The sequence below is a fragment of the Podarcis melisellensis genome (assembly GCF_964234715.1).
Source record: "Podarcis melisellensis genome assembly, chromosome: 14".
Taxonomy (NCBI): domain Eukaryota; kingdom Metazoa; phylum Chordata; class Lepidosauria; order Squamata; family Lacertidae; genus Podarcis; species Podarcis melisellensis.
Genome location: NC_138546.1, coordinates 52,033,328 through 52,052,678, shown reverse-complemented (window position 1 = coordinate 52,052,678; position 19,351 = coordinate 52,033,328). Strand labels below are relative to the sequence as shown.

Genomic DNA, 19,351 nt, shown 5'->3' with positions numbered 1-19,351 from the left:
TACCAGACAGGGTGCCAGTATCACACAACCAAAGCAGTATTTGGTAGGCTGGAGAACGATAATTTCAGATGACAGATAATAATTTATTTGTATCAGTTGCTGTCCTTTGCTAAGCTCCCTGAATGGGGAGGCAGCAACCTTGGGAAGCAGGTAGTGATGTTGGTGGTAACAGAGGGGCGGCTGGAGGATCCATGTGGGCTTCAGTGAAGTTCTGCCAGGGCCACAGATGGCCTGGGAGCCATGAGGTGCCCACATCTGCTCTCAGCAATAACCCTGGGAGACTTTTCTTAGTAATTGCTTTGGTGAAATTCACAGGAGACCTTTTGTCCCATCCCCACAGGTGTTCCCGGGAAAAGAACAGAATCTTTCTATGACTGTTGCAAAGAGCCTTATCCAGATGTGACCTTTACGGTGACGATGCGACGGAGGACTCTGTATTATGGGCTCAATCTTCTCATCCCCTGTGTGCTGATCTCAGCTCTTGCCCTTCTCGTTTTCCTGCTTCCAGCCGACTCTGGGGAGAAGATTTCACTCGGTAAACATATTATTCTATTTGTTTATAAGCAAAGCTATTTTGCATGCATTTTCAGCTTAAATGTCACAGTCAGTTTCTGGCAAGGAGAAAGTAGTTACAAGTGGAAACTCTCAAGAAGTCACAGAATGCATGGCCCAGGGATAGAGAGAGAAGGAAGAGGAATGAAAAGGGGACAGAACCTATTCATGGCACAATCACAGAAGGAGGGATACTGCAGTGCAGACTGTATATGTACCCTGGAAATGGGATGGATGAATCTGTCAAATGCAATTTCTTTCACTTTCATCCCCCCCCCCCCATTCTGAAGTTCAGTTCACTACATTTCTGCACCAGTTTGCATTTTTTAAAAAGAAGGAAATGTGTTTGTAGTTCTAATGCAGATTTTAAATTCATCCATTTGTTGCATGAATTTTGGCTAGACATTTTTCAAGTATCCCCACCCTCATGAGGGATATTGTACTATTTTTCTGCTAATGTATTGGGATGTGTGGCTGAGTAGGGACAACAGACATAAAGTGTCTCCCCTCCCTCTCCTAGGATGATGTTGGCTGCACCCCAAGCCATGCCTCGTTAACCCTAAACCCAGGCAATAGCAGCACCCCGTACCTCCACCACCTGCCCCCTCTGACCCAGAAACATGATGCTGCTGTTTGTTCTTCGCACAGCCACTCAGTCCCACCACAGGAGAAGTCAAGATACTCCAACCGCCTTCAATTAGGGGAAGGTGTGAGAAAGCTGTGTGGATGTGGGCAGGTGTGCCATTGGGCCCCCCAATTTTTTTCAAGGAAGGGACCTCCTCAAAATTCCCTGGCGGCTGTGCGTGCACAGTTTAAGAAAGGTATTGACAAGCTGGAAGGTGTGCAGAGCACGATGACCAAGATGATCAAGGGTCTGGAAACCAAACCTTATGAGAAATGATTAAGGGAGTGGGGTATGTTTAGCATGAAGAAGAGAAGACTGAGAGGTGAACTATCTTGAAATATCTGAAGGGCTGCCATATGGAAGATGTAGCAAGCTTGTTTTTTGCTGCTTCAAAGGGCAAAACCTGAACCAATGGATTACAAGAAAGGAGGTTTGAGCTCAACAATAGGAATAACTTTCAGATGGGAAGAGATTTGGTTCTTTGGTTATAATTATTTCTGCATTGCAGGGGGTTGAAGTGCATTACCTTTGGGATACCTTCCCACTCTACATCTCTATGATGGATTGTAGAGGCCTTGTAATTGTCCTCCAAAGACCACAGGCCTCTGATATAGGCCTTTCAATTGTCTAGAATTCTCCTTGTGGAGTTCACAAGAGCTCTTCATGTGGATTTTTTTTATCACGATCATCATCATCACCACCATCATTATAGCAGAGCAATGGAAGATATCTATATCTATATTATTCCTCTATATATAACTTAAATGAAGCTTTAATTCTTTTTTTTAAAGTCTACTGTGGCTGAATTTAAGAAAAAAGCAAACAAATAAACAATCCCAGTCTCTCAGTGCCCCACAGGCACTTCTTGCAACAGCCATGAACCCAGGGAAATATAGATGTAGGAAAAGAACAGCAGCCTCCCCGCCCCCTCAAAAGTTGCAGGTTTTGAAAGGATCAAACTGTGTACATGCCATGAAAGCACATGTCATCCCCAAAAGAATCCTGGGAGCTGTAGTCTGTGATTTCAAGCTCTGTGAGGGGTAAACTATAGTTTCCAGGGATTTTTTTTTTTGGGGGGGGGGAGCCGTGCTTAAAATGTATGGTGTATAAACAGCCCCAGTCCATCATGTTGGTTCAAAATGGCATCCAACCGTATCCCAACATAGAAGAAAGCCTGCTTCTTGATCTCAAAAACAATCATGTAAAATTTGCTTCTGGATTTTTAAGAAGTGTCCAAATCCATAGTGAACAAATAACTTTCAAAAATATATTGTAGAGAAACAGAGAAATAAAAGTACTGAATCCCAAGCCGGAATTTAGATTGCTGGAAGAAATATTAACAACCTCAGATATGCAGATGACACAACCTTGATGGCAGAAAGTGAGGAGGAATTATAGAACCTTTTATTGAGGGTGAAAGAGGAGAGCGCAAAATATGGTCTGAAGCTCAACATCAAAAAAACGAAGATCATGGCCACTGGTCCCATCACCTCCTGGCAAATAGAAGAGGAAGAAATGGAGGCAGTGAGAGATTTTACTTTCTTGGGCTCCATGATCACTGCAGATGGTGACAGCAGCCACGAAATTAAAAGACGCCTGCTTCTTGGGAGAAAAGCAATGACAAACCTAGATAGCATCTTAAAAAGCAGAGACATCACCTTGCCAACAAAGGTCTGTATAGTTAAATCTATGGTTTTCCCAGTAGTGATGTATGAAAGTGAGAGCTGGACCATAAAGAAGGCTGATCGCCGAAGAATTGATGCTTTTGAGTTATGGTGCTGGAGGAGACTCTTGAGAGTCCCATGGACTGCAAGAAGAACAAACCTATCCATTCTTAAGGAAATCAGCCCTGAGTGCTCACTGGAAGGACAGATCCTGAAGCTGAGGCTCCAATACTTTGGCCACCTCAGGAGAAGAGAAGACACCCTGGAAAAGACCCTGATGTTGGGAAAGATGGAGGGCACAAGGAGAAGGGGACGACAGAGGATGAGATGGTGGGACAGTGTTCTCAAAGCTACTAGCATGCGTTTGACCAAACTTCGGGAGACAGTGGAAGACAGAAGTGCCTGGCGTGCTCTGGTCCAGGGGTCACAAAGAGTCGGACACGACTAAACAACTAAACAACTACAACAATGAGCATTTGTTCAGGGTTAAACTTTTGTTCTTGCTTTGTTTGCTATTATTGGGAAAGGACGCATCTGCAAAAGATGGCTCACATTAGCATCTTTCCCTGTTCAAGTGATGAGCAATGGAAAAAAAGTGCCAAAGGTCACAATTCACAACCCTACAAACATACACAGAAGGGAGGAGAAACATTCTGGGCTCTTTCCAAGTCAATAATGAATATGATAATAGTAATAGTAGAGTAGTAATGCAATTAAGGCTGCACATATAGGAAACAAAGGAAGCCGCCTGTCAGGACTGGAGTCAGATGCAGGTCAGCAAGCAAGAAACAAGAGTTTCTCAGAGAAGCTAACTCTTTATTCAAAGAAACGGCATACAATTCAGCAATACATCCCAGCAAGTTTTGCCCCAGTAGAGCAGTTGCCAGGACTGAGGTTCCCCACCTTCACCCACCTCCAAGCCTCCTACTTTGCCAAAAGTTTCCCAAGCAGTCTCAAACTGCAACGGGGCATCTCCAATCTCTGTTCCACTCTGTGCATCACTCTGTGTGTCCTTGGAGACAAGTGGGGAGGGGAGCTTGTCACAGTAGGACAATCTGTATTCTTCTGCAGCCTTTGCCCCACCCCCACCTCTGCTTCAGCCTCTGAGTCAGAACTGCTCTCTGTCACAGGCTCTCCTTGCTCACCAAATTCTGTTGCCCCTTCAGCCTCCAACAACTCATAGAATCATAAAATCGTAGAGTTGGAAGGAACCTCAAGGGTCATCCAATCCAGGACTTCCGGAGGCGGCGCCACCAACAATGGCGGATTCCCTCTAATCTAGAGGGAGAAAGCCCTGCAGAAATTGGGTCCTACCGCTGCAGCGAAGCGGGGACCCTCTCGAAAACCACAGGCGGTGAAGCCTGCGACCATGGGACTCGGCGGGCACCTTTTGCGCCCCCCTCATCGGCAAAGGAACCCTGCAAAGGGCTCGGAGTGTAACGGGTTGCTGGCGCGGTGCTGTGAGTCAATCGCTACTTCTGCGGAGCAAAGCTGCACAGCTGATGTCGGAGAGCGCTGTCCTCTTTCCTGTGACAATTCGGCTCTTAAACAACCCATGAGTAGGACAATTGAAAGATCGGGAGATCAAAGGAATTCCTCCTTTGATGAAAGAAATAACCTTGAATTTGGCACCGAAGCGGGAAGGCGTAAACAGGAAGTCCGCCTCCCGTTTTTTGTAAATAGATCGAAGCAAAGATCTTATAAGCTAAAAAGCCGGAAAAATTGATTTTAAGATTGAAATTTCCTGCATCTACAACCATAAAACCCCCCTGGACAGCAGGAGAAAAGGGGGGGGGGAAGAAATTTTGACCTTTTAATCTTTCAAAGAGAGTGAAAGAATATAAGTTCCCATCGTCCCAAACCTGGGGATGGAATGTCAGGACAGAAATTGTCGGTGATGATTACTAATTGAAAACGGGGAAACTATTGATAGACAGAACTAAAAGAGAAATAAAACAATTCTACTGCTGCTTTCTGCTTGTTTGCATTATACTGAAAGGAAACAAAGAATCTGAAAATCGAAAGTAATTTTCCCTTTGTTGGTTACACTTTAAAGATGGACGTTAAATTGTAATTGTATCCCCTAGAGGGAGCCAGCCAGCGTGTTTGTTGCAAGTAACAGGGAAGATATAACATCTGTGAAAATCAGACCGTGGGACCAGCTATTTGACCTTGACAGAAAATGAATAGGGAGGAAGCCGCAGCTGCCCTTGGCAAAATAAATGCTGTGCTGCAGCAGTTGGAGGAGAAAGTGATCTTGATGAACCAAAAGTTGGATCTTATATCTGCTCCAGCCAGTAAAGATGAATCAACAGGAAACGAAGTTAAAGAAACCTCACAACAGCCAATACAGGAAACTGGTTCAACAAGGCAAGTCCAAGGGCAGAGGAAGATGGAAGAGGTTGTGACTGCACCTCAAAAGATACAGAGACTCAAAATCCCGCATGATCAAAAGCTGCAACATTGGAAGATTGAACTTGGAGAACATCTGTTAAACTTTGGAGTTAAGGAAGTCATTAGCTCTGGTGGGATTGTGAAACAAGCTGATGATCATTTTTGGAACAACTACTTTTTGGATTACAAATCAAATATTGGGGAGTGGATTATCGGGGAATGGGACAATCTGATTAAAGAAAATGGAGTTTTCTGTATGGAGCTCCCCGGAGATCCACTCCCCAAGGAGAAAGGGAAGAAAATATGCAAGAAACCAACAAGGGACAGGGATGCATGCAAGTATAAACAGGAACAAGAAAACCTGCAGAGGGGGCATAGAAGGGACTTGAGAGCCTCTGACATTAGAACACCCGATTGATGGATAGAACATAATGATGTAAGGATTGACAGTATCCGAAACCAGGAAGAAGGGACGTTGGATAAAGTTAGAATGAGAATCTCTTTTTTTAGAAACTATTTTACTTTTGGAATTAGTGTAATACTAATGAAATACTAAAATATGCTGGAAAGGAATTAATTGGCTTTAGCAGAAAGGTTTGAAGGAGTTAAGTTTAAATATGGTTTAAATCCTAAAATTTTAAGATTTAGAAGGTAAGATTAGATTAAAGAAATTAATGGTAAATTGAACTGTAAAATCTTTAAATGGTAATGATGTTGAAATGAAACGAAGCAGTTCTAGTAATAAGGTAAAATAAGAATTTGTAAGAACAGATTGATATTAGATGAAAATTTGAAGTGATAAATAATCAAGGGTAAAATATAGAGGGTATGAATTTGCTGAACCAATTTTTAAATGGAATACAAAAAAGGGAGGTGAGAGGAAGTCAGGAAAATAAGTAAATGAATGGTAAGAAATTGAAAAGAGGGATTTTTATTTTCCTTTTTCCTTTTTTATGTTAAATTTTGGTTTTTGTATTTTTTGTGCCTTTTTACTTTTCTGTCTATTGTTTTGTAACCTTTTCTCTGTTAAAATCTAATAAAATATCATATTTTTTTTAAAAAGGGTCATCCAATCCAACCCCTGCAATGCAGGAATCTCAGTTAAAGCATCCATGACAGATGATCATCCAACCTCTGCTTAAAAACCTCCAAGAAAGGAGAGTCCACCACCACTTGTGGGAGTCTGTTCCACTGCTGAACAACTCTTACTGTCAGAAAGTCCTGCCCTCCAGAGCAGGAGAAAACAGCTTGTTCCCTCTTCCATGTGACAGCCCTTGAGATATTGGAAGATGGCTGTCATATCTCTCTTATTCTCCTCTTTTCCAGGCTAAACATACCCAGCTCCTTCAAGCACTCCTCGTAAGGCTTGGTTTGTAGACCCTTGATCATTTTGGTTGCCCTCCTCTCTCCTCTGCACACATTTCAGCTTGTCAACATCCTTCTTAAATTGTGGCGCATGCCCAGAATTGGACACAGTATTCCAGATGTGGTCTGACCAAGTTAGAAGAGAGTGGTACTATTACTTCCCTTGATCCGGACACTAGGCTTTTGTTGATGCAGCCTAGAATAGCATTGGATTTTTTTTGCTGCTGCATCACACCATTGACTCATGTTCAGCTTGTGGTCCACTAAGACCCCTAGATCCTTTTCAAATGTACCACTGGCAAGTCAGGTGTCCCCCATCTTATATTTATGCATCTGGTTCTTCCAGCCTAAATGCAGAACTGTACATTTGTCCCTATTGAAATTCATTTTGTTAGCTTGTGCCCAGTTCTACAATCTGTTAAGGTCATTTTGAATCCCGATTCTGTCTTCTGCATTATTAGCAACCCCTCCCAGTTTGGTGTCATCTGCAAATTTCATGAGCATTCCCTTAATTCCTTTGTCCAAGTCTTTTTAATAAACACATTGAACAACAACGTGCCCAGGACACCACCATGCAGCACCCCACTTGTCACCTTTCCCCAGGATGGTGAGGAACCATTAATGAGTACTCTTTGGGTTCAGTCAGTCATCCAGCTACAAATCCACCTAAAATTTACCTCGCTCAACCTACATTTTACTAGCTTCCTCAGGGGGGACTTTGTCAAAAGCCTTACTGAAGTTAAGATACACTATGTCCACAGCATTCCCCATATCCACCCAATTTGTAACTCTATCAAAAAAAGGAATGGGATTCATCTGACATGACTTGTTTTTGAGAAACCCATGCTGGGTCTTAGTCTTCACTGAATCCTTTTCTAAGTGCTTACAGATTGACTGTTGAATTATGTGTTCTAGGACATTTTATGGTATTGATGTCAAGCTCACCGGTCAGTAGTTACCTGGTTTTTCTGCCTCCCGCCTTTTGAAGTTGGGGACATTTGTCCGCCTCCAGTCTGCAGGGACCTCACCTGTTCTCTAAGAATTCTCAAAGGTCATAGACAAAGGCTCTGAGATTACACCCGCAAGCTCCTTCATCAGGTTGATCAAGTTCATCAGGTCCTGGAGATCTGAATTCATTTAAAGCAGCTAGGTGTTTCCTTACCACCTCTTTTCCTATATTGCGCTGCAGCTCCCTCCTTACACCATTTATTCTGTTATTGCCAGGTTGGGCATCACTTTCCTTTTGGGTGAAGACAGAGGCAAAGCAGGTGCTGAGCACTTCTACTTTCTCTCTGTCACCCAATAGTGTTTCTCCATCTTCTCCATACAGAGGACCTACAACTTGCTTGTTCTTCCTCTTGGTTCAAACATAGCCACAGAAACCTTTTAAATTATTTTAAACCTCTCTTGCAAGCTCATTCTGAGCTTTAGCCAGCCTGACCTTCACCTTGCAACTGTTGGCTAGTTGTGTCTACTCCTCTTTGGTGATTTCCCCTTTCTTCCATTTCTTACACATCCTTGTTGGAGTTGTCTGCCTTTGGAATTGTCTGCCTTCAATATTTCTCCTTATAGAATCTCCCATCCTTCTTGGACTCCCTTCTCTTTGACTATTTCTGACCACAGGATCTCACCCACATGTCCTAGTGTTATATGAGAGGGTGAGGCTTTTCTTTATCTTCTCTCTATATATCATGAATAATTTTATAAACTTCTCTCATGTCACCTCTTACTTGCCTTTTTTTCTAAATAAAAAAGCCCCAAGCTCTGCAACCTTTCCTTATAGGGGAAGAAATACATATTTTCATTAGTATGTGAGCCTCAATAATTTCATTCCTCTTTTCCTCAACCCTGAGAGTGCCTTTATGTCCTGATTCCATACCAATACTTTGCCTTTCAGGAATCACCGTTTTACTCTCCCTCACAGTGTTTATGCTCCTGGTGGCCGAAATTATGCCAGCGACATCTGATTCAGTGCCATTAATAGGTGAGTAACAGCAGTATTAATGTTCAGTGAGCAAATTTATATTCAAACTTGCAACAAGGCCACAATAATATAGATCAGGAATTGTGTGTGTTCAGTAGATTTACTGGTTTAGAAGTCTTGGCTTGGTTTGGGGGTAGGAAATTGCACAGTTGGCAAATATTCGGTGAGGAAAGAAATTACAATGCTTAAAAGTAAAAGGTTTATGCTGTGGTGCTGGTAGCCAATTAAGTGGTTAATTCTACTGCCATGTCCCAGAGCCTCCAACATGTAGGGGCTTCTAATCTCTTCATTCATTCTATAAAAAGAGAGTCCGTGTGGTTACACCAGGGTTCAAATCCGCATTGGGTGACCTTGGGTCACTGCCTCTCAGTCTAACCCAACTCACAGATTTGTTGTGAGGATAAAATGGAGAAGGGGAGAACCAGAGACACCACCTTGGGCTCCTTGGAGGAGAGGTGAGGTATAAATGCAGTGAATAAATAAGATGAATTAAATACTGCACACGTGCAGAAGTATTTCCTGTCTTGCACTCATCCTGTGCTTACTTTCTGGCGGGATAGAATAAAATGCCCATATCCACAGGGGGCTCTGTGCACTCGATCCTTTGGATCCAGGATGTAGGGCTATCCAATAAGTGGAGTTGGAAGGGACTACAAGGGTCATCTAGTTCAACTCCCTGCCATGCAGGAATCTCCCCAATGTAGGGCTCAAACCCATGATCCTGAGATTAAGTCTCATGCTCTACCAACTGCACTGTCCTCTCTCCCGTGGCTTTCCAGACTGTCCTTAGACTCAAGCTTCCATCAGTCCCCAGCCAGCATGGCCAATGGCCAGGAATGGTGGGAGTTGTAGTCCAACAGTGTTTGGACTACAATGTTAGACTATTAGGTGAATGACAGCTATTTGAAGTGGCATTGCAGCCTAAATTCTCCCCATAACCTGGTCATTATTTCCTCCTCCTCCTCCTCCTCCTCCTCCTCCTCCTCCTCCTCTTCTTCATCTTCTTCTCCTCTCCATTTGCAGCACAGTATTTTGCAAGCACCATGATTATTGTCGGACTTTCAGTTGTGGTTACCGTGATCGTTTTGCAGTATCACCACCATGATCCAGATGGGGGGAAAATGCCCAAGTGGGTAAGAGCCCAGATGATGCATATTTTCCCCTCCCTGTCTATATATAACTGAAACCCTGCAGATCACAGTCCTGCTACAGGAGCAGGCAAGTCATTCTTGTTCCCCAGATATTAGTTGGATGAGGCAACAAACGGAAATGGTTTGATAGCACATATGTCTTTGCAAGCATAGTTCAGCCATACATCAGAGATGGGGCCCTTCAGCCACCATGGCCAATGGTCAAGGATGATGGGAGGTGGAGTTCTGGAGGCAACAGGTCAGGAGCATTGCTAGTGAGTTGCTCAGGGGACCTGAACCTTGGAGTTTTCTGCCTGGTCCCTGGTCTCCTATCCTTCTAACTTCAAAAACATTTCTAAAAATCTTTACTTATGAAGTGGCTGGACGTGCTTCAAACTGCAGTCAGATCTCAGCCATTGGAGCAGATTCTACTCATCCCAAACAAACATATGTATGCATTTGTGTCTTCAGACTTCACTATGTTTAAATACATACTCCTTCTATGTTGTCAAATGAAAGGCAGTATGTTAGGCTGTATGGAATAAGGCATCAAGGTCCATCATGATGCCCTCCCATAAAAATGATCTCAGGACTTCTGTTTGAGACCTTTGTGAGCTATTACCAGTCAGGGCTGAGTGTGCTAGGCAAGATGGACCATTGATTAGAGAAAGATCTAAATTGGAATCTGCTGCCCCTGTGGATCCTGCTGCCTGAGGCGGTTGCCTCATCTTGCCTCATGGGTGGGCCAGCCCTGCTCATACATTTAGCTAGGACAGTTTGGCAACCTAGGACCCTCGTACCTACGGGACCGTCTCTCCTGGTATGCCCCACGGAGAGGCTCAAGGTCCATAAATAACAACACCCTAGTGGTCCCAGGCCCTAAAGAAGTTAGATTGGCTTCAACCAGAGCCAGGGCCTTTTCAACTCTGGCTCCGGCCTGGTGGAACGCTCCGCCTCATTAGACCAGGGCCCTGCAGGATCTGATTTCTTTCCGCAGGGCCTGTAAGACAGAGTTGTTCCACCTGGCCTTTGGCTTGGAGCCAATTTGATTCCCTCCCTCTCTTTTTTCTTCTTCTTTCTTTTCCTTCTCCTCCTGCGATGAGGCTACATTTTAATATTTTAATGTTCCATTATTTTAATGTTGTATTTTATTTTTGTTTTTAAGTTGTAATCATTCATCTTGTTTTTATTATTGCTTGTAAGCCGCTCTGAGCCCGGCCTTGGCTGGGGAGGGCGGGGTATAAATACAAAAAAATATTATTATTATTATTAATTAATCACCAGGTAGTTTCTTAACAAACAAACAAACAAACAGTAGAGAGGATGAAGACAGGATATTCAAAAGTGGTTTATGAGTTTCTGTGAGATCTTTTTTTTTGCCTTAGGTGATATATATATCCCCAACATCTGGTTTAAGAATAGCTCTTAAACATTCCTGCACCAAGAGAGTTTGAACTGTCAATAAAAAAATGCAAAACTGAAGATGATTAAAAATAGTGTGTTAAATTTGATTGAAAACAGTATTTTGATTTTGGAGAGTTTGAGATGAAAACAGGAGGAAACTGGGCAAATTGCAAAGCCTAGACATTATTGTCTTAAGAGAGAGAGAGATCTGAACAAAAAGGTTTTTGTAAAGTAGTTTATCTGGAAGACACTTTGCACATGTGTGGCTCAGAAGCCAATGGGGAGGTCTGATTTCACAAGACCCTGGCTCATACACAGGGCCAGCCAAAAACATTTTGGCTCCTGAGGTGGACCCCAAAATGGAGCCCCTCTCCTCACTAGGGAAGAAAGGGTGAGGGAAGAACTACATCAAGAATGGGGCGGGGATGGGAGAGAAAGATCTAAATTGGAATCTGCTGCCCCTGTGGATCCTGCTGCCTGAGGCGGTTGCCTCATCTTGCCTCATGGGTGGGCCAGCCCTGCTCATACATTCAGCTAGGACAGTTTGGCAACCTGGCACCTCCTGCATGCTAAGAATGTGCTCTTCCACTGTGCTTTGGGCTCCCCTTTAAAGACTGCTCCTCCTCCACACTCTTGTAGTGCTAGCCCCCAACTGAATGTATGAACCAGAGTGGAGTGCAGGCACAGGGCTCATTGGTCAATGACCTTACCATTGCTAGAGGCCAGATATCTTCCAAGATATAATAGCTACAGTGTGTTTTTATACATGTTTCCCAGACCAGAATCATCCTTCTCAACTGGTGTGCCTGGTTCCTGAGAATGAAAAGACCAGGGGAGGACAAAGTGCGACCAGCATGCCAACATAAACAGCGTCGATGCAGTATGTCCAGCATAGATGTAAACACTGTGAGTGGGCAGCAATCCAGTAATGGGAATATGCTCTACATAGGCTTCAGAGGCCTGGAAGGTGTCCATTGCACCCCTACCACTGATTCCGGTGTGATCTGTGGGAGAATGACTTGCTCCCCGACTGACGAAGACAACCTCCTTCACAGTGGACATCCGTCTGAAACTGACCCAGAACTGGCAAAGATCCTAGAGGAGGTCCGATATATTGCCAACCGGTTCCGAGACCAGGATGAGGCAGAAGCCATTTGCAATGAATGGAAGTTTGCTGCTTCTGTTGTGGACCGCCTCTGTTTGATGGCTTTTTCGGTCTTCACAATAATTTGTACCATTGGCATCTTAATGTCGGCCCCCAATTTTGTAGAGGCTGTTTCTAAAGATTTTGCTTGACCTGCACTTGTGGACTTGCAAAAAAGTTTTTTTTTATGTTGGCAATCTATCAAAATATGTTAAGTAGCAATAGCATATTCAGTGCACTTGGCTTATATAGGATGATTGGATGCAAACTTCTTTTGGGAGGTACAGTCTAAGAAACGGACTGTATCAGTGTTAATAGCCTTGGCAACTGCTGGGGCCTTCTGTATACTGCACCATCTCCCCAATTTACCAAATCTGGTGCCCAGAATAAATTATTTAAGTCTATTTGCATCTTCTTTGCATTGTTTATTTTTATGTTCCTATCTGCCTTCACACTTTTCCACCCCACATGTTAGACGCTGTCTTTATTTCAAAAGAGATGAGAACCAGAGGCCTTTGGGATGGCAAATTGAGCCCCAGGTCCTCATTTCCATACATGGAAAGCTAGCATACCTGGAATACATACAGAATATAGGCAACTCTGATCATTTGTGTTCCTGCCAAATGGTTACCAGATTTGGTCTTGATGACTACTGATAGGAACAGTGGAGGCTGGCCCACTGGGGGGCAGGGGGAACTGTCCCACCAACCTCAGCCTGCCCTCAGCCAGCCCCACCTGCCTTCCTTCCTACTTACAAGTAGTCAAGGGACTTGCCTTGTCTGCCAGCTCCATCCTCCTTGATCTCAGTATTGCCCCTTTTACATCTCAGCAGTAGGGAGGAAGACTGGGACAAAACTATTAATTGGTTCTGCCTGTCATTGGCTCTGGCTCCACATCCTGTTGGCCTCTCCTCCTTCCACCCCACAAATCCCAATGGACAGCAATCTCCAGTGCATAGGAAGGACTCCTGCGTGAGTGCCTAAGGGCCCCGCTCCTGCCACTCACCACTTGGCCCAGGGCGGGGCCTGACAGGCCTCATAAGGATGGTTGCTGCTACTGCTGCTGCTGTCCAGGAGGACTTGGAGGGGCGCAGAGTTCTTTTTAAAATGTTTCGAAATTTTCTTTTTCCCCTTTGAATTTTTTTTGGGGGGTGGGTGGGATGGATGTTTGGTTGGGCTTGGAAATTTGTTTGATTTTGATGTGTTTGTAATTTTTACATTTTTTTGTTAGTATTGTTTTATTGTGTTTTTTTTAAAAAAGAGTTTTATTTTGTTCTTAAGGGGAGGGCTGCCGGGGAGTGGCATGTTCCACAGGGGGGAATGCACTGGGACAACCGATCTCAGTGATCACGGGTAGGAGGAGAAGTTATGCTAAGACCAGACCGTGTCATTACAGAGGAGGCAGGTTTAGTCGTTGTTTGAGGACTATCCCTGCCTCCGGGTCTGGTCCTGACCAGACGGATACTAGAATCAGCAAGGGATACCCACATGACCTGAAGGTGCTGCTGTGCAATGCCAGGTCAATGATTCATAAGACCACTGCCATCCACTGCCATCATGGATGGAGGACTTGACCTGTCATGTGTAACAGAGACTTGGTTGGGTGAAGCAGATGGGCCTGTCCTTGCCGCTGCTTGTCCACCAGGTTTCTCTTATGCACAGCAACCCAGGCCTTGTGGGCGGGGAGGGGGGGTTGCAGTGATTTTTAGGAAGTCACTAGTTTGCACCAGGCATCCTATTGGGAACACCCAGTTCTCTGAGTGCATGTTCTGAAGGTTGGGCAATAGGGGCAGTACAGGATTCCTTTTGGTGTACCGACCTCCCCACTGCACCAAGGATTCCCTGCCTGAGCTGCTTCAGGTAGTGGCCCATGTTCTCCTGGAGACACCTAGTTTGGTTGTCCTAGGGGATTTTAACATCCATGCCGACACAACCTTACAAGGGACCGATTGGGACTTTGTGGAAAGCATGGCCTCCATGGGGCTGTCCCTGAATAAGTTTGGCCCAACTCATAGCCGCGGACATGCCTCAGACCTGGTGTTCACCTCTATGGATGTTGGTGATCTGACATTAAGTAAAAGCAAAACGAAAGAAGTGCCATGGTCAGATCACTTCCTGGTGCAAATGGACTTCTCCACGACCCTTCCCCTCTGCAGGGAGGTGGGAACAATTTGGATGGTCCACCCCTGCCACTTAATGGATCCAAATGGTTTCCAGAGAGTGGTAGGGGATACTTTATCCCATGTTGATGGCCTTTCAGCCGATTCCCTGGTGGCCCACCGGAATGTGGAGTTAACCAGGGCTATCTACTGTCTGGCTCCGAAGCGCCCTCTCTGATTGCATGGAGCCCAGACAGCCCCATGGTTTCTGAGGGCGATGAAACAATCGATGAGACGGCTAAAGTGCCGGTGGCAGATAACTCATTCTGAAGCTGACACGGGTTAGAGCTCAATGTCAAGCCTACCAGTGGTGGTAGCGATGGCGAAGAATACTTTCTTCACTGCCTCTATTGCATCTGCAGAAAACAGCAGCAGGAGACTCTTTCAGGTGGTTCGCAATTTAGTGGACTACTGCAATGCGCTCTACATGGGGCAACCTTTGTAGGTGACCTACAAAGGTGAAACTACAACTAATCCAGAATGCGGCAGCTAGACTGGTGACTGGGAGCGGCTGCCGAGACCATATATCATCAGTCTTGAAAGACCTACGCTGGCTCCCAGTACGTTTCCGAGCACAATTCAAAGTGCTGGTGCCTTTAAAGCCCTAAATGGCCTCGGCCCAGTATACCTGAAGGAGCGTATCCACCTCCATCATTCTGCCTGGACACTGAGGTCCAGCGCTGAGGGCCTTCTCCCTTGCTGTGAGAAGCCAAGTTACAGGGAATCAGGCAGAGGGCCTTCTTGGTGGTGGCGCCTGCCCTGTGGAACACCCTCCTGTCAGATGTCAAGGAAATAAACAACTATCTGACTTTTAGAAGACATCTGAAGGCAGCCCTGTTTAGGGAAGTTTTTAATGTTTAATAGGTTATTGTATTTTAGTGTTTTGTTGGAAGCCACCCAGAGTGGCTGGGGAAACCCAGCCAGATGGGCGGGGTATTAATAATAATAATAATAATAATAATAATAATAATAATAATAATAATAATGTTCAGCACTGAGATATTCTTTGCCTTCCCCCTCCCAGGAACTATGCTACATCATGTCAAAGTAATGATCTGGTGGGGACTCTTGCAACAAAATGGCTGCACCACTTTTTGCCCCCATAAGCCTCCATCACAGTGACACTACATCACCAAGTAATGTAACATCAGAGGGGTTTTGAGGTGAGAAAAGTGTGGTCACCAATGGGGCTTCTGAGAGGAGCTCAATAGTAATGTGAAGTAATGGTTCCCCCAATTTTACCCCCTTGAAAATTGCCAGGTAGCATTCAGCCCCGCTTTTCCATGTCTCCTGTGCTCAAATTTAGGTGTGAAGCTTTTTGTGGATAACCTTTGGTTCAGCCTTCTTAAAAACAACATTTTAACAGCTCTATTTGGCTCTGTCAATAATGCTATTTGGCTCTGTCAAAACACCTTCATGTTGAACCAGATGCTAATGGGCCTACATTAGGTCAGACCCATCACATTTATTTATTATTTGATAGTTGACATTATAGTTTATAAACCACCCCAGAAAGGCCTCTGGAAGCCGTGTAGAGAACATAAAAGGGAAAGTACAATAACTATAAAACAACCAAATAAAAACAATGTTTGAACAGCAGGTGGAAAATGTACACAGACTCAACAGCAAAAGCAAACAGCTCCCTTAAACCAAGCAATTTGAGGAGGGACAGACTAGTACTGAAGGCTCAGCAAACGAAACTAAAGCAAAGCTCAGGGCAAAGCAATGCAAAGTTTAGTTCAGGTTCTAGCTAGCGCCCTGGAGAGCGCTCCCATGCAGGCTCTCAAGTTGGAAAATTGTATGAGCAGGTTCAAATGTTGCTTCAGCTAGAGTCCCAGAGTGATACCTGTCTGGATGGTTAGCTCTTTTAGTTAAAGGGGCTTTGCCTGCTTAAGCAACCATCAGCTTCACTGGGATGGCGGCCCCTGTGGCTTCATTGGGACTTCTGGGCAAAAAGCCTTGGATGATGGGAGTACAACCTCCTCACACTGGGAGATGGTAGAGAGATGCAAAGGGGCATCACTTGGGCTCATCACTGAAGCTGGTTCTTCCTCCTCCTCTGACACTTCACTCATGTACATGGCTTCATATCCTGAATTTTCTCCTGGTTCATGATAAAAATCTTATTGATGACAAAGGATAGCTATGGTCTGAAGGTATATCTAACCACACTTTCTGAAGCAAAGCATCAGTTACAGATAGGTAGCCATGTTGGTCTGCCATAGTCAAAACAAAATAAAAAAATTCCTTCCAGTAGCACCTTAAAGACCAGCTAAGTTAGTTCTTGGTATGAGCTTTCGTGTGCATGCACACTTCTTCAGATACTGTACACTGAAACAGAAGTCACCAGACCCTTCTATATAGTGAGAAGGTGGGGAGGGGTATTACTCAGAAGGGTGGTGGGAATGGGTGATTGGCAGATAGCTGTGATGAGCCTGTTGATGACTCTTAACGACTGCAATAGGTCTTACAGGAAAAAGCAAGGGGTGAGAAGGTGAAAAATGGCTTTGTCATGTATAATGAGATAAGAATCCAATGTCTTTGTTCAGACCAGGTCTCTCCATGGTTTTAAGTTTGGTAATAAGTTGCAATTCAGCAGCTTCTCTTTCCAGTCTATTTCTGAAATTCCTTTGTAGTAGAACAGCTACTTTGAGATCTTGTATAGAATGTCCTGGGAGATTGAAGTGTTCTCCTACTGGTTTCTCTGTCTTGTGATTTCTGATGTCAGATTTATGTCCGTTTATTCTTTGGCGTAAGGTTTGGCCTGTTTGTCCAATATAGAGAGCTGAAGGACACTGTTGGCATTTGATGGCATACACAATGTTAGACGATGAGCAATTAAATAGTCCTGAGATGGTATGTGTGGTGTTGTTGGGGCCAGTAATGGTGTTGTCCGGGTGTATGTGGCATACCAAACAGTCCATTGTATATAGCCAGGCACTACGTTACAGCCACATCTGTTCCAATTCTACAGACAGAGACTCTCACCTAAGAGATCTACAGCAAACCTTTTTAGAACTAAAATACCCAGCAGATGAAGTTAGACAACAGATCAACAGAGCCAGACTGATACCCAGAGAGAACTTGCTGCAAGACAGACCCAAAAAAGAAAATAACAGAACACCTCTAGTCATCACATACAGCTCCCAAGTTAAAACAGTACAACGCATCATCAGAGATCTACAACCTCTCCTGGACAATGACAGTTCTCTTTCTCAAGCTCTGGGAGGAAGACCTTTCATTGCCTACAGACAGCCACCCAATCTTAAACCACTCCTAACCCACAATAATACTACAACCAGACTTAACACGGACACTGGCACCAGAGCCTGCAATAAACCCAGATGCCAACTTTGCTGCCACATACACCCGGACAACACCAGCAAAGCATGTCTGTTTCAAGTCAATGCCTGGGAAGTCAAGTCAACCACGTGGGAAGGAACCGCATGTCCATTGCCCTGAATTCTAATCTATAAGAAGGTCAGGATATAAACGCATCATGAATAAATAACTGATGTGGCATTTGAAATCTTATTGAAAAAATATTGTTACTCTCAATAATCTTTTGGCTTTCCTCAATATTCGTTAAAGATTTTGCTCAAAGAGATGCTTCCAAGTCTGATTTGAAATTCCACTGACAACTGTGGGAACTAGACCGCTCTAGGTAAAAGTAAACAAGGTAAAGGACCCCTGGACGATTAGATCCAGTCAAAGGTGACTATGGGGTTGTGGCGCTCATCTCGCTTCAGGCCGAGGGAGCCACCGTTTGTCCACAGACAGCTTTCCAGGTCATATGGCCAGCAGAACTAAACCACTTCTGGTGCACGGAGGATCATGACAAGTGCCAGAGCTCACAGAAATGCAGTTTACCTACCTGCCAGAGTGGTACCTATTTATCTTTGACATGCTTTTGAACTGCTAGGTTGGCAGGAGCTGGCACAGAGCAACAGGAGCTCACCCCATTGTGGGGATTCGAATCGCCAACCTTCCGATCAGCAAGCCCAAGAGACTAGACCGCCCTATCCCCACCCAAAGTTATGTTAAGTTCCTAACTGAAATTAATTTGATTTTCTGCAAAGTCCCACTGAGATTTTGTTAAAAATGAGAATGCCTGCAATTCAGCTTTGAACTTCACTTTGAGCCAAATTATGTTGAAGATGCTGGTTATGTCTGAATATACTGAACACATCTGAAGGCAGCCCTGTTTAGGGAGGTTTTTAACGTTTGAAGTTTTATTCTGTTTTTAATATTCTGATGGAAGCCACCCAGAATGGCTGAGGATGCCCAGCCAGATGGGCGGGGTATACATAAATTATTATTATTATTTATTATACTGAACAAGGTGAAGAATGAATGCGTAGTGCTGCAAAAACAAAAATACAAGAAAAAGGGGGGAGAGCTGCAAAATGCAGAGTCTGGCCACTTAGAGAACCAGTAATTGAACTCATCAGTGAGTAGCATGGGGAGATGTGGGCGATTAAATGCCGCTCCTTGTTTTCGTTCCCAAATACCTGATCACAACCACATGTTCTGTGACTATGCAACTCTGCCTTTTGGGGTGGACTGTCGTTCAGTAGTAGAGCGCTTGCCTTCTGTGCAAAAGCTCCCCATTCCAGTCCCACCATTTCCCTGGAGGGATGGGAATGTCCCCTGTCAGAAACACTGGAAAGCCACTGCCCATCAATGTAGACAGCAATGAACTAGACCAGGGGTCAGCAAACTTTTTCAGCAGGGGGGCGGTCCACTGTTCCTCAGACCTTGTGGGGGGGCGGACTAAATTTTGAAAAAACACACATGAATGAATTCCTATGTCCCACAAATAACCCAGAGGTGCATTTTAAATAAAAGCATACATTCTACTAATGTAAAAACATGCTTATTCCTGGACCATTCGCCGGCTGGATTTAGAAGGTGATTGGCACCTGGGCCTT

General features: G+C 44.4%; 1 protein-coding gene across 4 annotated transcripts in view; it reads left to right on the top strand.

Annotated features, from left to right (window-relative positions):
* Positions 1-12,666, top strand: part of CHRFAM7A (CHRNA7 (exons 5-10) and FAM7A (exons A-E) fusion) — a gene marked incomplete at its 5' end in the record, with an annotated part of 79,024 nt that extends 66,358 nt beyond the window's left edge. For all 4 annotated transcript variants that reach the window (XM_081887732.1, XM_081887730.1, XM_081887733.1 and 1 more), the window contains 4 exons: positions 341-535; positions 8,498-8,584; positions 9,608-9,717; positions 11,896-12,666. In XM_081887732.1, the coding sequence (XP_081743858.1) occupies positions 341-535; positions 8,498-8,584; positions 9,608-9,717; positions 11,896-12,414 (911 nt within the window). In that variant the 3' untranslated portion in view covers positions 12,415-12,666. The remainder of the gene's footprint in view (positions 1-340; positions 536-8,497; positions 8,585-9,607; positions 9,718-11,895) is intronic.
* Positions 12,667-19,351: the final 6,685 nt, after the last annotated feature.